General features: G+C 44.3%; 2 protein-coding genes across 5 annotated transcripts; both read left to right on the top strand.

Annotated features, from left to right (window-relative positions):
- Positions 1-6,207: 6,207 nt before the first annotated feature.
- LOC307004274 (tripartite motif-containing protein 16-like) lies at positions 6,208-19,498 on the top strand. 3 transcript variants are annotated; one of them, XR_013798967.1, is made up of 8 exons: positions 6,208-6,891; positions 7,912-8,007; positions 8,093-8,326; positions 8,697-8,844; positions 11,270-11,317; positions 11,550-12,645; positions 12,722-13,194; positions 18,909-19,498. XR_013798967.1 is itself a non-coding variant. In XM_079623368.1 (6 exons), exons 1-6 carry the CDS (start codon positions 6,319-6,321, stop codon positions 12,071-12,073), a joined length of 1,623 nt encoding a protein of 540 aa, XP_079479494.1. In that variant the 5' UTR covers positions 6,208-6,318; the 3' UTR covers positions 12,074-13,555. The 3 variants fall into 3 exon arrangements, 1 of the variants encoding a protein (XP_079479494.1); XR_013798968.1 differs by lacking the exon at positions 18,909-19,498 and having other exon boundaries at positions 11,550-12,656; positions 12,701-13,555; XM_079623368.1 differs by lacking the exon at positions 18,909-19,498 and having other exon boundaries at positions 11,550-13,555.
- On the top strand, positions 16,214-18,257 carry LOC307004281 (uncharacterized protein; the record flags this gene model as incomplete). 2 transcript variants are annotated; one of them, XM_079623388.1, is made up of 5 exons in its annotated part: positions 16,214-16,537; positions 16,681-16,730; positions 17,005-17,303; positions 17,410-17,512; positions 17,671-18,257. In XM_079623388.1, the coding sequence occupies 3 exons, from the start codon at positions 16,240-16,242 to the stop codon at positions 17,200-17,202; spliced, it is 546 nt and encodes a 181-aa protein (XP_079479514.1). In that variant the 3' UTR covers positions 17,203-17,303; positions 17,410-17,512; positions 17,671-18,257. The 2 variants fall into 2 exon arrangements, with proteins under 2 accessions (XP_079479514.1, XP_079479515.1); XM_079623389.1 differs by having other exon boundaries at positions 16,240-16,537; positions 17,005-17,278; positions 17,671-17,807.
- Positions 19,499-19,552: the final 54 nt, after the last annotated feature.

Genomic DNA, 19,552 nt, shown 5'->3' with positions numbered 1-19,552 from the left:
CCACACTTGTTGGGGGCTCACCGAGGTAACTCAGGCCAAACGGTGGTGACAACGGAGATTGACAGGATATGGGTTCACATTCCACACTCTTACGGAAACCCGGCCCCAATGGACCACGGCTAGCCCTCGGGCCACCTCAATGGACTGACAGTCCCAATGGGGTTCTACAAGGACCCAGTGTTCCGGCCCATAAGACCCAGCAGGTAGCCTGACCCAGATGACAGCCTCACTCCGTGCTGGAACCGACAGGGCATACCGGCAGACCACCGGCCAACGTCTTCGCGGTACTCCCTACTACCAGCCGAATGAATCAGTCGGCCAGGATACGTTCCCACTTTCGTTTTTCTGTCGTCGGAGGGGCGCGAACCGGCCTGTTCTTAAACAGCTCCTCCCAACAGTCTGAGATGACATTCATACCGAGCAACGCCCGGTGAGCACCCAGGCAGTGGTCTTGAACAATGACAACCCCCTTTTGGTGTACGGGGACATTTTGTATGTGAAAATCGACGACCACATACCCGGTGTAAGGAATATCCAGTCCATTTGCCCCTCGTAGAGTAAGCCGTGAGGCCTCCGCTCCCTGAAGCCGATGATCTTCGAAAAGTTCTCTAGATAGACTCTCAGAGAACAGGGTGACTTGGGAGCCAATGTCAACTAGGCATTCAATCTCCACCCCATTAACCCGAATCTCCACAGTGGCTACCTACGGGCGGGGTCACTCGCGGGGGTCCCGATCACTTGACGCACAGTGGCCGATGAAACTAAAAACCCCCCTGGGAACCACGTCGGGGGCCACACTGACGACTAATGTGTCCCGTCTCCCCACAACTGTTACAAATCGGCCGACCCTGGTCATCCCACTGGAACCTGGAGCTGGCCGGTCGTCCAAGACGACTTCCGGGCTCCCGACTCCCATCCGAGTAAGCCCGTTCACGTAACACAGGTGCCCCACTTGGCCGACCCCTGCGCAACTCCTCCAAGAGTTTTAGACAATTCCGTCATTTGTCCCTTGACATCCTCCAGAAGCTCTGTACGTAGTTTCTGCTTCCAGTCAATCACCTCCGAAAGAGTGGGCACACACGCACTACTAGCAGCCATACAGACCGGTAAATCAGCTGTCTCCATCTGGTCAACTTCCAGGGCCAAAGCCTCTTGTCGAAGATCTTCAAATGACAGCGTGTGGTCCCGGCGAAGCTGTAACCGTAAAGCCCCAAGACACATTGATCTCGTAATAAAGTATCTTCATCTCCCAAACCATGATTACGGCGTCCCTGCAATCGAGCAAACTATTCCCGCAGCTTCAGTGAAAATGCCCGCAAGGTTTGCCTAGGCCCCTGCCGAGAATTAAAGAACTGGGCCCTGAGGGCAGCTACTGGGGTGGCATCGCCGTACAGCTCAGTCAGAAAGTCAAAGATGGCTTTGACGTTAGCCCGTGTGGCTCCTGGTGCGGCTTGAACTTCTCTTTTAGCTTCACCCTCTAGTGACCCCGGCACGAACTGTACTTTCTGCTGCTCGCTCAATCCTTGTAAGCCCGCAAGGTATTCCGTCTGCGTCTTCCAGTCTTGGAGGCTTAGTTCTGATCCAGGACCTCCGTATCTTTGCGCCCAAGGGGCCCCCATAAAAATCGGCATGACTTGAGGTCGAACCGCTGGTACCTCGTCGTCCCCCATTTGTGAATCTACGGCCGCTCCAACTCACGGTGGTAAAAACCCTGCCGACTACGCCACTTTTGTCACAGGTCGGGGTGGGCACTTAAATGACCGGCCGTCACCCCTGACTTGCACACCACCGTGAGGAGCTGCACCACAGCAGGCAGGACAACGAAAGGTAAGTATAAAATCTCTTTATTTTCTTTAAAACATCTCTTTAAAAGCAATTACTGTTAGTAGCTTCAACGTTCTTTTCAACAGGATCCGAATAGAGGAAGGAGTGAATATGCTCCCCAGCTTTAGCAGGCTCTTCACTGAACTCAGACGGAGAGGAGGGTACGTATACTTCACAGCTTTAGCAGGCTCTGCACTGGACTCAGACGGAGAAGACGGTACGTATACTTCACAGCTTTAGCAGGCTCTTCACTGGACTCAGACGGAGAGGAGAGTATGTATACTTCATAGCTTTAGCAGGCTCTTCACTGGACTCGACGGAGAGGAGAGTACGTATACTTCATAGCTTTAGCAGGCTCTCCACTGGACTCGACGGAGAGGAGAGTACGTATACTTCATAGCTTTAGCAGGCTCTCCACTGGACTCAGACGGAGAAGACGGTACGTATACTTCACAGCTTTAGCAGGCTCTCCACTGGACTCAGAGGGAGAGGAGAGTACGTATACTTCATAGCTTTAGCAGGCTCTCCACTGGACTCGACGGAGAGGAGAGTACGTATACTTCATAGCTTTAGCAGGCTCTCCACTGGACTCAGACGGAGAAGACGGTACGTATACTTCACAGCTTTAGCAGGCTCTCCACTGGACTCAGAGGGAGAGGAGAGTACGTATACTTCACAGCTTTAGCAGGCTCTCCACCGGACTCAGACGGAGAAGACAGCACGTATACTTCACAGCTTTAGCAGGCTCTCCACTGGACTCAGAGGGAGAGGAGAGTACGTATACTTCATAGCTTTAGCATGCTCTCCACTGGACTCAGACGGAGAAGACGGTACGTATACTTCACAGCTTTAGCAGGCTCTCCACTGGACTCAGAGGGAGAGGAGAGTACGTATACTTCACTGCTTTAGCAGGCTCTGCACTGGACTCAGACGGAGAGTAGGGTACGTATACTTCACAGCTTTAGCAGGCTCTGCACTGGACTCGACGGAGAGTAGGGTACGTATACTTCACAGCTTTAGCAGGCTCTGCACTGGACTCAGAGGGAGAGGAGAGTACGTATACTTCACAGCTTTAGCAGGCTCTCCACTGGACTCAGAGGGAGAGGAGAGTACGTATACTTCACAGCTTTAGCAGGCTCTCCACTGGACTCAGACGGAGAGGGGGGTTGTGGAAAATAGACCATATGAGAATGGCATTTCCTTCGCTTTACCTGACCCCTCATCTAGACGTAAAAACAGAAAAGGCCATAATAAGAAATTCACAGCTCAGTGTGACACAGCCAATGTAGGGAACTTGCTGGACTAATAAAAAATATAACCATCTGAAATGTACTGATGAATAAAGAGGTCATTGTTCAGTGCTGTTTCCCTCAGTCCAGTAAACTCTCAAGTCAAGAGAGTCAGCAGTCCTCTGAACAAAGGACCTTGTATCTATAACCGCTTGCTAAATAATATACACGCTTTCTTAAAGACGCTTACGTTTGCTAAAAGACAGCCACGCTTACTACAGGGAAGCCACATGGGACTTTCGGGTTGTTGCCAATTATACCTACGTGTTGTCACTCATTATACCTGCATGAACAATGGATTCAAGACTTTATAAGAAGAACTGGGAGGAGACTTTGCTCTTCCTTGCTGACAAAAATCTGGATGGGTTCAACTTCCCAGATGCAAGAAGCTTGAAGCCTAGCTAGTATCTATCTGTTAGTTAGTACTCATTTATAATCTGTAACAAGTATTCTTTTCATTACGTATACTTCACATCTTTGTCGAGGAATATAGGCTGGTCGCCCGTACACTCTGCGGCATCCCACACTCGTGTATACACTGCAACACACTCAATTCATGCACAAACCTCAGATCATTAAAGGGTTAGTTCACCCAAAATTGAAAATAATGTCATTAATGACTCACCCTCATGTCGTTCTAAGCCCGTAAGACCTCTGTTCATGTTCGGAACACAGTTTAAGATATTTTAGATTTAGTCCTTGAGCTTTCTGTCCCTCCATTGAAAATGTATATACGGTATACTGTCCATGTCTATAAAGGTAATAAAAACATCATCAAAGTAGTCCATGTGACATCAGTGGGTTAGTTAGAATTTTTTGAAGCGTCGAAAATACTTTTTGGTCCAAAAATAACACAAAATAAGACTTTATTCAGCATTGTATTCTCTTCCGGGTCTGTTGTCAATCCGCGTTCACGACTCCACAGTGACGCTGCTGACGTAAGACGCTGATGACGTGTTATCTGGTGCGCCCGAGCTTCATTTATAGACTGAGGGAAACGCACACTGTAAAAACGTCAGCAGCGTCACTGTGGAGTCCTGAACGCGGATTGACAACAGACCCGGAAGAGAATACAATGCTAAATAAAGTCTTATTTAGAGTCAGTATATTTTCGCTGCTTCAAAAAATTCTAACTAACCCACTGATGTCACATGGACTACTTTGATGATGTTTTTATTACCTTTATGGACATGGACAGTATACCGTACATACATTTTCAATGGAGGGACAGAAAGCTCTCGGACTAAATCTAAAATATCTTAAACTGTGTTCCGAAGATGGTCTTACGGGCTTAGAACGACATGAGGGTGAGTCATTAATGACATTATTTTCAATTTTGGGTGAACTAACCCTTTAAGGCAGAGTGCGGACCCAGACGACAGCCTCGACAGAGGCCTCTCCGTGTGTTGATACAAACAGGGCTCTCACTGCTTGTGTCATTTCCAAACATCCAGCTTCAGAAGATAGACAGAGGAACTTCAGCAGTATGTCAACACAGTACTTCTTCATAGAATGTTTACGACAGAGAATAACCAGGCACTTATCTTAGGATGAATCCAGTCTCTCTGCCTCTAGTCCTTTCCTCGCTGTGTCTCCGCTGCGTCTCCACCGATCCTTCTTCGCTCCCCCAACTGCCCTTTCTCTGCAGCGTCAGCTTCTTTTTATATCCCTCCTAGTCCAATCGCCTGTTTGTTTTCCCCGCACAGCTGGCAACGAATCCCCTCATTAGCTTTCGTTCTCTGCGTGTTTTTCCTACTTCTGTGTATCACCGGAACCGGCCTTGTGTTACACCGGAAGTGCTCCCCGCCACAACAACTTCCCAGCCTGTAGTTCCGGCTTTCGTCATCCCGTGACATATTTGACAAACTTAATAAAAACTTAACACTTAGTAACATGCTCAAGTCGTGCTTGTGAAAGTGGTTGATCAGCCACTTCTTGCAAAAGACTTGAATTGAAACAGTTAAACTGATGCCATCGCTACTGTGTAATGTAATGTAATGTAATTTCTGATATGCGCTGTCGATCACAACAGATTGGGCCATCTGACCAATGAGAGCATAGTAGGCTCTCAGTGGGTACTCCACCTCAGACTATTATCACTCAGCAAATACATTACCCATAACCCACTGCCCAGGCTATCAGCCATGATTGTATTCAGCTATTGCTCGTTAGTTTCTGCCTATTTATACCTGGTTAATTCAGTCAGTCTTTGCTAGGTCTTGTTAGTCTGTAAGTACTGCATTTCTGAGCCTTGTTCCCCGGATCTGTGTTATTTCTGTTCCCTGGATATATACTTGGTTTTGTCTTGGCCCTGGACGTTGTCTTTGTTTGGACTGCTCATCTGTGTTTTGACCTTTGCCTGGCCTTTGTGAATGTCTGTGGATTAACCCATTAAACTGCGTTTGGATCCTCAACCCTTGAGTCCCGGAGCAGTTATGTAAGGGTTAATGCCCGAAGTCCATTAATACCTGACAATGGACACCTCGAAGGGCATTAACCCACTTATACCATGTTCACTTGCCAAATAACACATTTTTTAAACATTAGTTTTACAATCGAAATCTAACGGTTTTAGAACTCCTTTACTAGGTGTCCTACATCACTTTTTAATGGACACCCTGCAGCCAATCAGAATCGAGTATTCACCCAGACCATGGTATGTTACAATGTTTAAGTTGAGATTTACAATAAATATTTAAACTGTGTAAAGGGAATATTGCTGTTAAAAAGCACCTTATTTGATTAAAGTATTTGCAAACCAAATGTTATAGCACTGTTGTTTATATAGGAGTATTTTTAAAATAAAAGTGCGGAATACAGTACTTTTGAATTCATTATAGAATTTTGCGATTCATTTTTTTTTATAGTTGACCAGCACTTTATAAATAAATAAATATATATATATATATATATATATATATATATAGAGAGAGAGAGAGAGAGAGAGAGAGAGATTTTTGTTATTTCTTTCTCATAATTTTGGGAATGCTGGATCACAAAAGACTGTCAATAAACAGCATTGCACTTTTTGACACCAGTGACTGTTCTTACCATCACGCCTCGTCACTGATTTACAGACACGCCTGTTCTGCACACGACACTCAAACACAGAACCAGGAAACAGGAATCACATGAGTTCAGGGAAAGTGAGACTGAAGTGTAGTTGAGCTGTTGTGTGTTTGTGTCTCTGTCTTCATGCAGTAAAATGGCAGAAGCCAGATTTTCTCAGGATGAGTTCATGTGTTCAGTGTGTCTGGATCTCCTGAAGGATCCAGTGACTATCCACTGTGGACACAGTTACTGTAAGATCTGTATCACAGACTGCTGGGATCAGGAGGATGAGAAGAGCGTCTACAGCTGCCCTCAGTGCAGACAGAGCTTCAGGCCAAGACCTGCTTTAGCTAAAAACACACTTCTGGCTGAAGTGGTGAAGAAACTGAAGAAGACTAAACTTGCTGCTGAGTGTTACGCTGGAGCTGGAGATGTGCAGTGTGACGTCTGTACTGGAAGAAAACACAAAGCTGTCAAGTCCTGTCTGGTGTGTCTGAACTCTTACTGCCAGAGTCACCTTGAACAACATGAGAGTTGGTTTAAAGGAAAGAGACACAATCTGACTGATGCCACTGGACGACTGCAGGAGATGATCTGCCAGAAACATGACAAGATCCTCGAGGTTTTCTGCCGCACTGATCAGAAGTGTATATGTTTGCTGTGTGTGATGGATGAACATAAAAACCACGACACTGTATCAGCGGCAGCACAGAGGACAGAGAATCAGGTATGAACTTAAAGATATCCCATTATTATCATTTACAGGCTCATAGTTTTGTTAATGGGGTCTACTAGAATACATTTACATTATTTAATGTCTATTTTTCACCCTCTGTCTGAACTCTGGTTTAGGGTACGTTTACACGACAACAATATGCTTAAAGTCCCCCTGTAGTCAATCATTTTATCCCTTAAAGGCACACTATGCAAGAATTGTACCTTAATATAACAGCTTCAAAGTCATTTAGATGGTAAACAAACTCGTAGTAGGGCGAATCATCCCTATAGCAAAGCTGGTAAAACCAGCAATGCAAGTTTGAGAGGTGTTAGGAGTCACATGTTTAATAATGTTTCAGGGAGTTCAGAAACAGTGACACTGATATAGAGAATAACTCCTTCTGGAGGGACTTTTTCATCCTCAAACATAAACACTACACACCAAAGAAAGATGAACATGGAAAAAAGCATAATAGGACCCCTTTAAACCAGTAGCTCACCCAAAAAAATTAACATTCATCGTTTTCAAGTTCAATTCTCATTCAAGTTATTTCAAACTGGTATGACTTTCTTTTTCTGACGAAGACAAAAGAAGGTATTTTAAGGACTGTCCATATATTGAAAGTCAATAGGGTCCAAAAGTTTCAGTCTTCAAAAAAGGACATTAAGGTACTATAAAATAAAATCATAACAACTCCAAGGGGGGTACACTAGGCTGCGTTCCACTCACTTTTAGATACACACTCGTGAACTTCCTTCTCTGTGAATCTCTGTCGCCATTTTGAAGTGCGTTCCACTTTGTGAAGTGGACGAGGGAAGTTTATATGGACAGACCCTCGACCCCTCGACTTTGACCGAGGGAGTGAGTCTACTCTGATGTACACTTCCAGCAGCTCTTTATCCCACAATTCAACTTGATTGTGACGTCACGGCAGATCACGCTTAACTTAAGTGTATGATATAAGTGGATTGATATCTGTTTAGCTGATGATTTGTGTGATGTTTCTCCTGTCATTGGTTTGTCCTTTAGCTCCAGCTGAAAGAAACGCAGAGGTCGTTCCAGCAGAGGATCCAGCAGAGAGAGAAAGATCTTCAGCAGCTGAGAGAGGCTGTGGCGTCTCATAAGGTGAGTCTGGAGAAGAAGAGAAGTTTGACACGTCTCAGTCAGGACTCACTGAAGACACTGTGTGATTGTGATGTGTGTGTAACAGCGCTCGGCACACACAGCAGTGGAGGACAGTGAGAGGATCTTCACTGAGCTCATCCGCTCCATTGAGAGAAGCCGCTCTGAGGCGACACAGCGGATCAGAGATCAGGAAAAGACTACAGTGAGTCGAGCTGAAGGACGACTGGAGCGACTGGAGCAGGAGATCAATGATCTGAGGAGGAGAGACGCTGAGCTGGAGCAGCTTTCACACACACAGGATCACATCCAGTTCCTGCAGGTAACACAGATCTAGAAGAACAGGGTCATAGTGGACTTGAGCAAGAGACTCACAGAGAAACATTTAATGACCGCAGAATGAGCCGTCGACTGAAGTGTTGATCTGTGTGTTCGGTTATTATATCATCATCAGTCAGACTCTCATCTGATCTTCTTCTGTTGAACGAGACGCACTTACAAATGCAGTTCAGCTCTGGAAATCTCTGAGGAAACTTTTCTGAATGATATATTGAGTTTCCAGACAACAACAGTTCAAAACTTCACTAATATTTAAACTCTTATTTATAACTATATAGCCGCTCAGATCTGGCAGTAGTGCAGGTTATTGATGAAGTGTGGAGGTGATGAGCTTTGATTTCTGTTTTCTGTAGAGTTTCCAGTCTCTCTCAGCTCCTCCTGAATCTACAGACGTAAATGACAATCCCTTCAGTTCTCTCTCCTCTTTTGATGGCGTGAGAGAATCTGTCCGTCAGCTGAGAGTCAAACTGGAGGATTTCTGCAAAGAGATCTCAGACAGAGGTAAAGTCCTGGAGATTCACCAGCTCTCAGAAATCATCCCCATCATCTCATATCATGTAGAAGTGGTTCCCAACCCGGGGTCGCTAAAGATTTACGAGGGGTCACCAAGCTCACTCTAGGTTGGAAGATTTTTTATTAATTTTTAAAACAGCACGATAAATTATTTAATTTAGAATATTTTAATAATAGTTTATAAATTAAAAGTGTAGCAATTTCCTTAACATTGCACATTTTCTATCGCGAGAGTGGGAATAGTCATGCGCAGCTTTAAAATAAAACAGAACAAAAACCGTGGCAGCGGTGGCAAAAGCAAATATGGCAAATCGCTAAAAGAAAACAAGGATTTATTTGGACAGTTATCTCGAATTTTGCTTCATTCAATGGACAAGGTGAGAATTGAGTGTGTAATCTGTGGTGAGAGACTAGCGAGTGAAAGCATGAAGCCCAGCAAATTGAGGAGGCATCAGAGCAGCAAACACCCACTGACGGCTGGTAAACCCAGAGAACTCTTCCTGAGGAAGAAATAACTTGTTATATCCAACAGGCCCCAGAACCTCAGAGATGCTTTCACTAGATCTGGAAATGAGGAGAATAGACAGGCAACGGTTGCATCATTCGAGTGCGCTCTCCTCATTGCCCAATCAAAAAAGCCGCACACCATCGGGGAAACTCTGCTCAAACCCGCATGTGTAAAAATGGCAGAAAATAATGTGTGGGACTCATGTAGCTTCCAAACTTAGACTGGTACCTCTTTCCAATAATACAGTAAAAGACAGAATCGACAAGATGGCAAATGATGTTGAGAACACTCTGGTTGAAAAGTTAAAGTTAGTTTGTTTTATTGAACTAAAATAAAAATTAAAGGAGTTCCTGAGACTGAACATCCAGAAACTGCTTGACGAAATGACAGACACATTTCTTATTAGAGCTTCATATCTGATATTTTCAGATTCATTTTCAACTGATGACTTTCTGCCTTTCACAAAAACCATGCCGGATATATTTGATTTGGTTATATTATTGTTCTTCTTAAATTAATGAATGTTTGGGGTAAAATACATACAATAATACATGAATTACATGACAAAAGTCAATGAGATCATTACGATCACAATTTCAGAAACGTCTTGTTGTTCCTCGGTCTAAGATGAAGTCTAGAGGGGATCGCGCGTTTGCGGTCGCAGCCCCTAAATTATGGAACAGTTTACTTTTATATATCAGGGACCTTTCTACACTCAGTCAGTTTAAAAGCCATCTGAAAACATATTTTTTTATGATAGCGTTCGATCAAGATAAGTGTGAAGGGTCATTTATTTCCTTTTTATAATATATGTTTTTGAATGTTTTATGAAGTTTTATATTACCTATTTAGATATATGGATATGCAGTTTTTTCTCTGCTCACTGTTTTACTGCTTGTACAGCACTATGGTCAACTGTGTTGTTTTATTCAGTGCTTTATACATAAATTTGGATTTGAATAACATAACAGTTACCAGATAGCATAGCTTGAGCACGTAGCATGGATGTTGTTGTGACTTAACATTACCTTCAAAATTATGCAAATACTGAGAGATGTAATATTTAAACCCCTTCTCTCTCTTGCTCTGGGGAGCTGGAGAAAAATCACTAACCAGTCGATGAACATCATCGACTGTAATATTCGGCAAATGTCCAAGACATCTGGAGAAATATACATCCTCTACGTCGTCCATCAGACACCCCCTATCGGTTTCGCAGCCGGAAGTAGCATATGCTAACGTGCACATAGTCTATTGTCTTCATTTGTTGTAGCATCTATTAAAACTGAATTGAATGAGTTACTAAGGCCATGTCCACACGGACACGGGTATTTTTATAACCGGAGTTTTCCCTCCTGCGTTTTTGAAAAAAATCTCCGTCTACATGAAAACGCAAAAACACGCTATCAAGCGCCGTCAAGAGCATTCCACACCAGCAGGCGGCGATATAAACCTAACCGTAAAGCCACGTTGGCCAATCAGAAGCCGTCAGCGGCGCACGATCTGATGTCAAACACAGCGGATAACGGCGCACACTTTGACGTCGCAAGGCAAAAACTCCGGTTTTACTGTCTACACGACAACACTGCAACCGGCGTTTCTGAAAATCCTCACCCTGGCAGAATCTAAAAATGTTCGGTTTCAGTGACCTGATACTGCGTTTCCGTGTGGACGAACGGGCGAACCGCGTAAAAAAAGTCAAGGTTATAAAAATACCCGTGTTCGTGTGGACAAGGCCTAAGTTAAATGTGTCTGCTAGTGTGTTTGATGGGGATGATGATGGGGGTGGGGGTGGGGGGGTGGAGGGGTCGTTAAAGATTTTGAATGTTAAAATGTTAGAAATGTCTTAGGATCGTTTTCTCTCGACATGATAATAACTCTCTTCATGTCTGTTGATTTCCACAGTCACTTTCACCAACATTGTTCCCAGAACCAGGAACGACTTCCTACAATGTAAGTCACTGAGAACACAAGCAGAGAAACTCACTGAGTGTCTTCATGTTCTTCCTGTAGAAGGAGAAAGAAAACATGACAGAAGAGATTTAGAGTTGATCATGTGATGATTTGCACAGGATATCTGGTAAACTGCACTGAGACACTGCAGATATATTGAACATGAAGAGTTCAGCTATAATAAAAGATCAGATTCATAATTCCTGATTCTGATGTGTTTTCTCTCCATCAGATTCTCATCAGTTCACTCTGGATCCGAACACAGTGAATAAACGCCTCTGTCTGTCTGAGGAGAACAGAGTGATTACTGACACTTTCCCAAAGCTTCAGCCGTATCCTGATCATCCAGACAGATTTGATGATGTGTGTCAGGTGTTGTGTAGAGAGAGTGTGTGTGGACGCTGTTACTGGGAGATTGAGTGGAGTGGTGGTGTGTGTATATCAGTGTCATATAAGAGCATCAGCAGGAAGGGACGGAGTAATGCGTGTCGGTTTGGATCTAATGATCAGTCCTGGAGTTTGTTCTGCTCTTCCTCCAGTTCCTCATTCAGACACAATAATATAAATACTGATCTCCCAGTAAAGCCCATTAACAGGAGAGTAGGAGTGTATGTGGATCACAGCGCAGGAACTCTGTCCTTCTACAGCGTCTCTGACACAATGAGCCTCATCCACACAGTCCAGACCACATTCACTCAGCCGCTCTATCCTGGGTTTAGGGTTTATTATCCTGGATCATCAGTGAAACTGTGTTAATGAATGAGAACAGACTGTAGAGAGATTCTACCCATAATGCTTTGAGCTGCATGATAAACCAGTGACAGTGAGATGTTAGAGAGAAGGGGTTGGCAACTTTGTTGTCATGAAGTGCCATTTTTAAGTTTCTGAGTTAATCACTCTGATTGGATCGCTATCCATTAAAACTTCCATTCTCACTCGGCAACATAACTTCACATCACTGAGTTCACATCAAAGAAAGCAAGATATGAGCTTCATTTTATTTATCATCAACACCCTAGCAACGCCCTAGCAACACCATAGCAACCTCCCAGAACACCCTAGTAACACCCTAGCAACCACCTAGAATACCCTAGCAACTGCCTAGCAACCACTTAGAATCACCTAGCAACCACCCAGAACACCCTAATCACTACCTACCAACGCCCTGACAACCACCCTGAATACCCTAGCAACCACCCAGAACACCTTAGCAACCCATTAGAAACACCCTAGCAACCAGCCAGAACACCCTAACAACACCCTAGCAACCACCCATAACACCCTAGCAACGTCCTAGCAACCACCCAGAATACCTTAGCAACCACCTAGCAACACCATAGCAACCACCCATAACACCCTAGCAACTGCATAGCAACGCCCTAGCAACCACCCATGTTATCCTAGCAACCACCCAGAATACCCTAGCAACCACCTAGCAACACCATAGCAACTGCCTAGCAACACCATAGCAACCATCCAGATAACCATAGCAACCACCTGAACAACATGAATAAGCCATATCTCAGCACCAGAACATCGTAGAACATGGTTGTTGGCTCGTATGCAATAATTTACAACACTCTAGCAACCGAGTGGCCAGTTTTGTCACTGCTAGCACCACTTCACATTTTCTTCAGGAAATGTACATTCTGGAGACATCAGAGATTTATTTTATATCTTGTGAAAAGGGCATTTTACCACCCCTTTAATAAAACAAGCTGTGTTACTATGAGGAATGATTACCTCAAACTATAGATCTGTATTCAGGTACGAGGAACTTTATCTGAATGAAAAACATACACCTCTCTCTCTTTTACTCACGTGCCAGCGATTACCAATCCATATGTTGCTGACTTCTGTTATATATTACTGTCCCAGTCTCCAGCTGAAGTGCTGCTTGTCCACCAGTGCGCTCTCCATCATAGACTATTGTTACTCTGTCGTGGACTACACTACCCATAATACTCTGCCCTGTTTCATCATCACTCATTGTCTTCAGCTGTTGCTTATTAGCCTTGTTTGTTCTGTCTATAAAGCCTGGTTCACTCTGTCAATTCTTTTTGAGGTTTTATTTAGTATATATTACCACTGCACTTCTGGACCCTCAGTGTCCTGGATTTCACTGTTTTCCCGAGTTAGTGTTTGTATTCGGATGGTTTATGTGTGTTTTGACCCTTTGTCTCCTGTATTGACTACGATTCTTGGCTACCGTCAAATAAAGCTGTGCTTGGATCTTCACTCTTCGTGTCTCTGTGAAGTACATCACAATTACATTAACTGGCAGGAGGCGCTGTCGGGACTGTTGAAACGTTTCAATCGCTGTTAATGTGGTCACACTATGTGTTTAAGCATTTGTCACAGGTCGAGGTGGGCCAAGCCAGACTGCACCCACCCCTGGACCAGGATCACCCTGAGGAGCGCGTCAAAGGAGGAGGCAGGAGACAGGAATAAAAGAATAACAACTTTATTTAATGTCTAAAAGCAATTTGAAAATCCTATCTAAAATCCTCTTCCTTCCTCTTCCCAGGAATCCAAAGCAACACCGTGGTAAGTTATGGACAGGTAGGTATCGCAGGTGAGTAGGTAGGACAGGGCTCACTTCCTTCTGGCGCTGGTGCCAGACTCACAGTGGTGAGTGACGAACAGGTGGGTATCCCAGGTGAGTAGACGGTCGGGGCTCACTTCCTTCTGGCGCTGGTGCCAGACTCACAGTGGTAAAGGAACGAACAGGTGGGTATCCCAGGGGAGTAGACGGTCTGGGCTCACTTCCTTCTGGCGCTGGTGCCAGACTCACAGTGGTGAGTGACGAACCGGTGGGTATCCCAGGTGAGTAGACGGTCTGGGCTCACTTCCTTCTGGCGCTGGTGCCAGACTCACAGTGGTGAGTGACGAACAGGTGGGTATCCCAAGTGAGTAGACGGTCGGAGCTCACTTCCTTCTGGCGCTGGTGCCAGACTCACAGTGGTAAAGGATGAACACCACACAAGGGCCTCCGGGCCACAGCAACCTCAGGGTCGTCGGCGGAGCAGAACTCTTTTTGAACAGGCCGGATCAGAACCTCCAGCAGAGATGTACGGTTCTCACGTGGGTTGTAACGGGCGGGCACTTCACACCATACAGGTGGGTTTCAGGGCTGCAACAGACTCAAGTCACAAGCTGAGCAGGGCTTTCGCTGGGGCAGACAGCATAACACTTCAAGCAGAGGTAAACCGTTCTCACGTGTGTTGCAGGGACAGAGTCACGAGCTGAGCGGGCCTTCACTGGAACAGACGGAATCAACACTTCAAATCGATGTGAACGGCTCTCACATGGGTGGCAGGAGACAGAGTCACAAGCTGAGCGGGGCTTCCACTGGGACAGACAGAATCAACACTTAAAATAGAGATGAACAACTCACATGGGTGGCAGGAGACGGAGTCACCAGCTGAGCAGGGCTTTCACTGGGACAGACAGCATAAAAACTTCAAGCAGAGATAAACAGTTCTTATGTGTAGTGTGCACACGGGGGCTTTTCCTTCTGACATCCAACAGGTGACTACAATCGATCTTACTAGGCTCTTATGATGAACGGTAGACCAGCATGACACATGGGGAGTGCACGGCGATAAAAGATAAATCTTCCACACACACACGACAGTCCAACTCCAAACATGCAACGTGATGGGAAACGTCAATTCCAGCACTACAAATCCACTCTTCAAGTGCAAAATAAGGCCAACACTCACCCAGAGGTCTCGATCTGAAGAGCCGATGATCGTCAGAGTTGGGACAGATGTTGTGAATAATTTCCTCACCACTACAAGCGGGCTTCACTTCGCTGTTTCCAATGGTCAAGGAGGAGGCAAGAGATCGACAAGGAATCAGTATATTTCACTCAGTGCGATGTATACAACGTGATCCGAGCACTCCAAACCAGTATCCAATTTAGTGTAGAAAACATGCGTTTATGAGATTCAATTTGTCAATCACTCATCTCACTCTTTTCCAGTCCAGGCGACGAATTCCACTCTTCAAAACTGCCCTCGGGTCCCACAAGCAACACTCCTCTTCTTTCACGATGATCCTTCAGCTGCAACACTCTATAAACATAGAGAACCACACCAAATCGACGGGGGAAGACAAGGAAACAACAAGCCAACACGGAGAGAGAACACCCAGCCTTCTCTTCCCCTTGTGTTTTATCCTCTCCAAACACTGGCGCCACCTCAATCAGGCACTCAAAGTGAAGTCCCCGCACCTGTTTCCAATCTGCCGTTTAGTTGTCATGACAACAGACACACACCGGCCCGGGGACAGTGTTACACTGAAAGTGCCCCAGCGGGAACACCTCTCTTGTGGAATCAGTTCCGGGGATTATTTGTCACCCCGTGACACATTGAATAAAAAAGTGTTTTGCAATAAATAATGAAAACATTTGTAATGCATAAGATGTGTTTTCGATGTTTAATAGTTATTTAATCATATGAGCCTACAGAAAATGCCAAGAATAAGGAGAAACACTACAAGGAGAGGTTGAGCCAGAGGTATACAGTATGAAAGGGCCTATTTAGATATAGTGTCTATGGAGGTCAGCATTAGGTGTGCAGCAGAAAAACATGGCCTCAACCATGTCACCCTGTCACGCTACGTGAAGAGGAGAGCTGAGACATCCCTACAGCAAGCTAGGCCCCCAGGCTACTTGAACCCAAATAATAGGGTGTTCAACCCAGAGCAGGAGGTCAAGCTGCAGGCCTATCTTAAAAGAGCAGCTGCCATTTACTTCGGCTTGAGCCCTAAAGAGGTCAGTGTGAAGAAAACAGGGAAACACAAAATTAAACTACATCCTACATTCACACATGAACACCAATAAATACAGAACTATATACAGTTAAATATGAATACAAAACACACACACACAGTGATGACCAAGATAAGTTACAAAAATGTCCTGTTTCATTATAAAAATGTTCCATGAGCTCAGGTACGCAGGCTTGCATACCAACCTGCAGCAAGATTTCACTGCAAATGCCCTGCCTCCTGGGAGAAGGAGGAGATGGCAGGGAAGGACTGGCTCACATCATTTCTCCAGCGAAAGCCAAGCCACCAGCCCCCAAGCCACCAGCATGCAGCGCGCAACCAGTTTTAATGAGAACAATGTGAACTCCTTCTTCAGCAATTTACAGAAGGTCCTGGACCGCCAAAAATTCATGGCGAAGGATATTTGGAACGTGGATGAGACGGGTAGGCTATATTCATGAAACTCATGTTAATAAATAGACAGATAAATAAAATACATCCATAAATAAATAAACACGAGTCTAACTATAAATACGTGCTTAATTTCATTTAAAAGTTAACATTTCATTCAACATTTGTTTTTGCAGGTGCTGTGCAGGTGCCGGGCAGAGTGATAGCCGCCACGGGGGAGAGGCAGGTAGGAGCAATGACTTCTGGGGAGAGGGGACATTGGTCGCCTTCGCGGGTAACGCGCAGGGCAACCATGTCCCCCCGTTCTTCATATTCCCTTGAAAAAAAATGGTATTTTCCTCCAGCATTTTGCCATTCACACCCGTGTGTCCAAGGAGTCTATGCTGCTTCTGTTGCTGGACAACCACCACTCACACATTTCGGGAGCAGCAATAGACTTCTGCAGGGCACACGGGATTGTGATGTTGTCCTTCCCACCTCACTGTTCCCACCGCCTCCAGCCTCTGGATCGAAGTGTGTTGGGTCCACTCAAACACTACGTCAACACAGCTGCAGACCTGTGTATGAAAAACCATCCAGGTCAGCATATGACAATATATGACATCCCCTCCCTGGAGGCAGCAACACTACCCCTGGCGGCAACAGTATCTAACCTGGCGGCTGGGTTTTATTGCACCGGATCTGGCCCTGAATCCTGACGTCTTTGATAAGGATGCCTTTGCCCCGTCATTCGTGACAGAGCGTCCTCCTCCCCCATCACACAGTGCAGACCAGGTACCAGAACCCTCTGCGACGCCAGGTACATTAAATAGATGAATGATAAATAAATAAATAAATGCATGAATGAATGTTACATTTAAAATTAACCAGTTCTTTAAAAAAAAATGTCATCCTTCCATTTGCAGACATTGATATCCTTGAAGCTGCCCAAGACTTTAACCCGGAGGCAGTCCGTCCCTTTCCTAAGGCTGGTCCTAGGAAGGAAAACAAGAGAGGAGGGAGGAGGAGGCAAGTGAAGTTTAGTGTTTGACTTGTCTTCCTTTCCAGTCATGTGCAGTGAATTCCAAGTTGTTTAGCTATCATTAGCTTGCATTAAAACATGATACAAACACTTAGGTCTATATAAATCAAGATAATTATTGCCATTGTCCTATTTACTGTTCCAGGACAACTGCGGTCCTTACAGACACCCAGTCAAGGCGGCTTTAGTGAAGGAAGAGGAGCAGCGTCTTCTGAACAAAGTCCGAAGCACCAAAGAAGCGACTTTTCTCCATCCCTGCCACCGCCGCCTCTGCTGCAGTCGCTCCGGCTCTGAAGAAGCACCGTCGTCCAAAGAAACAACTCTTCTCCATCCCTGCCACCGCCGCCTCTGCTGCAGTCGCTCCGGCTCTGAAGAAGCACCGTCTTCCAAAGAAACAACTCTTCTCCATCCCTGCCACCGCCGCCTCTGCTGCAGTCGCTCCTGCCACCGCAAACGCAGGTTCCCAGGAGGAGGAATGTGTGGTGTGTGGCGAAGCCTTTAATTCCTCCATGCCTGGGGAAGTGTCGATGGTGCAGGGCATTACATCTGTGAACTTTGTGACATGAATTAAACCAGTTATTTATATAGTTGTTGTTTAGCCTATAGGCTACTGTTCATAGATGTTTATTTAGCCTATACTGTTCATAGATTCATATACTGTTCCATGTTATCTCTTTAATAATCATCAATTGACCAATCTTCAATCTTCAATAAATAAACCTTGTTTTCTTCATAATAACAGGCTATTCAACTAGCAAACACTCAATATGACTCAAGGAAGAAATGTAAGAAAATGAATTGTAAGCGGATTTGTCTGTCTTCGTCAAAATAGCCTATTAGAAAGATTACGCAAAATGCGCATAGGGTTATCGCCTATTGTTTATTGGGCGACCAAACAAAAATGTTAATGAATCTTTAAATTAAAATAAATTACAAAATATATTTGTAACAATATGTACATAAGTTACTTGTCAGGTATTGTTCATAAAAACAAGCATTAGATGAATAGTTGCCGTTTAAACTGTTATGTTTCATCCGTCCCATACCCCTGTGTTGCAATGAGCGGGACGATTGAACCAAAGCACAACAACTGTTCAAATAAATTTTAGCTTAAATCATTCTTGATTTGTACCAAATAACACATGATACTAAGAGAACATATGTGAGTTGTTGATTACACATACATAAATATATATATATATGTAACCTTATCTTAAAAAACAACGTTTATCTGAAAAGTGTTTCACCTGTCCCGGCTCTCCCCTACTGGTTTTAAAAACACGGGGGGTTTTATTCGTTTTCGCGGATCCGTGTTAATGGGGATCGTGGTGTCGTCAATGGTGTCGTCTGTACACGGAAAAACTTCTCCGTTTAAAGGGATAGTTCAAGCAAAAATTTTTAATCTTTATTTGCTTTACAAAATTCCAGTCTTGACCAGCAAATGTTACAAATATACATTATTAAGTGTTCCATAGATGTGGACTTTTGTGGACAACTATACATTAACAAAATATTACATTAAAATTAAACAAACCTTACATTAACTGATCTTTTGTTAATGTTTAAGGCTGTGTCAGAGTATTTGACGCTGTCCCACTGAAACACCAGCTTTCTATGTGTCTGTCTCCGTTGTATATTTTTAATAACCTCCATTTGTCATTTAAACCTTGTCATTTTTGTGATTTTGACATTAGGCTGAGTTTGTTTAGGGCTCAAAATGGTCAGATATTTCTCTTTACCCCTACAAGCAATGTGAAAGCAGATGTTCAGATATATGTCTGTCTGAAGAAACACTAGTCACTCCAAAAGACTGGAAAGACACATGCTGACCTTGAGAAAAGATTGATGAAAATCTACAGCAATAAAACCTCTAAATAGAGGTTAGATCATGTTACACATCCACCTGTATTGTGCTAATGTAGATAGAAGACAATTGCACTAATATACATTTAGGATTCATTCATTTTTTTTTTTTTATAATCTGTAGCACTAATAATGGTTTAATTTATAGACAACCATTTGTTGTA

Source organism: Phoxinus phoxinus (genome assembly GCF_949152265.1).
Source record: "Phoxinus phoxinus genome assembly, chromosome: 9".
In the NCBI taxonomy this organism is placed as follows: Eukaryota; Metazoa; Chordata; class Actinopteri; order Cypriniformes; family Leuciscidae; genus Phoxinus; species Phoxinus phoxinus.
This window is presented reverse-complemented; position numbering and strand designations above follow the sequence as displayed.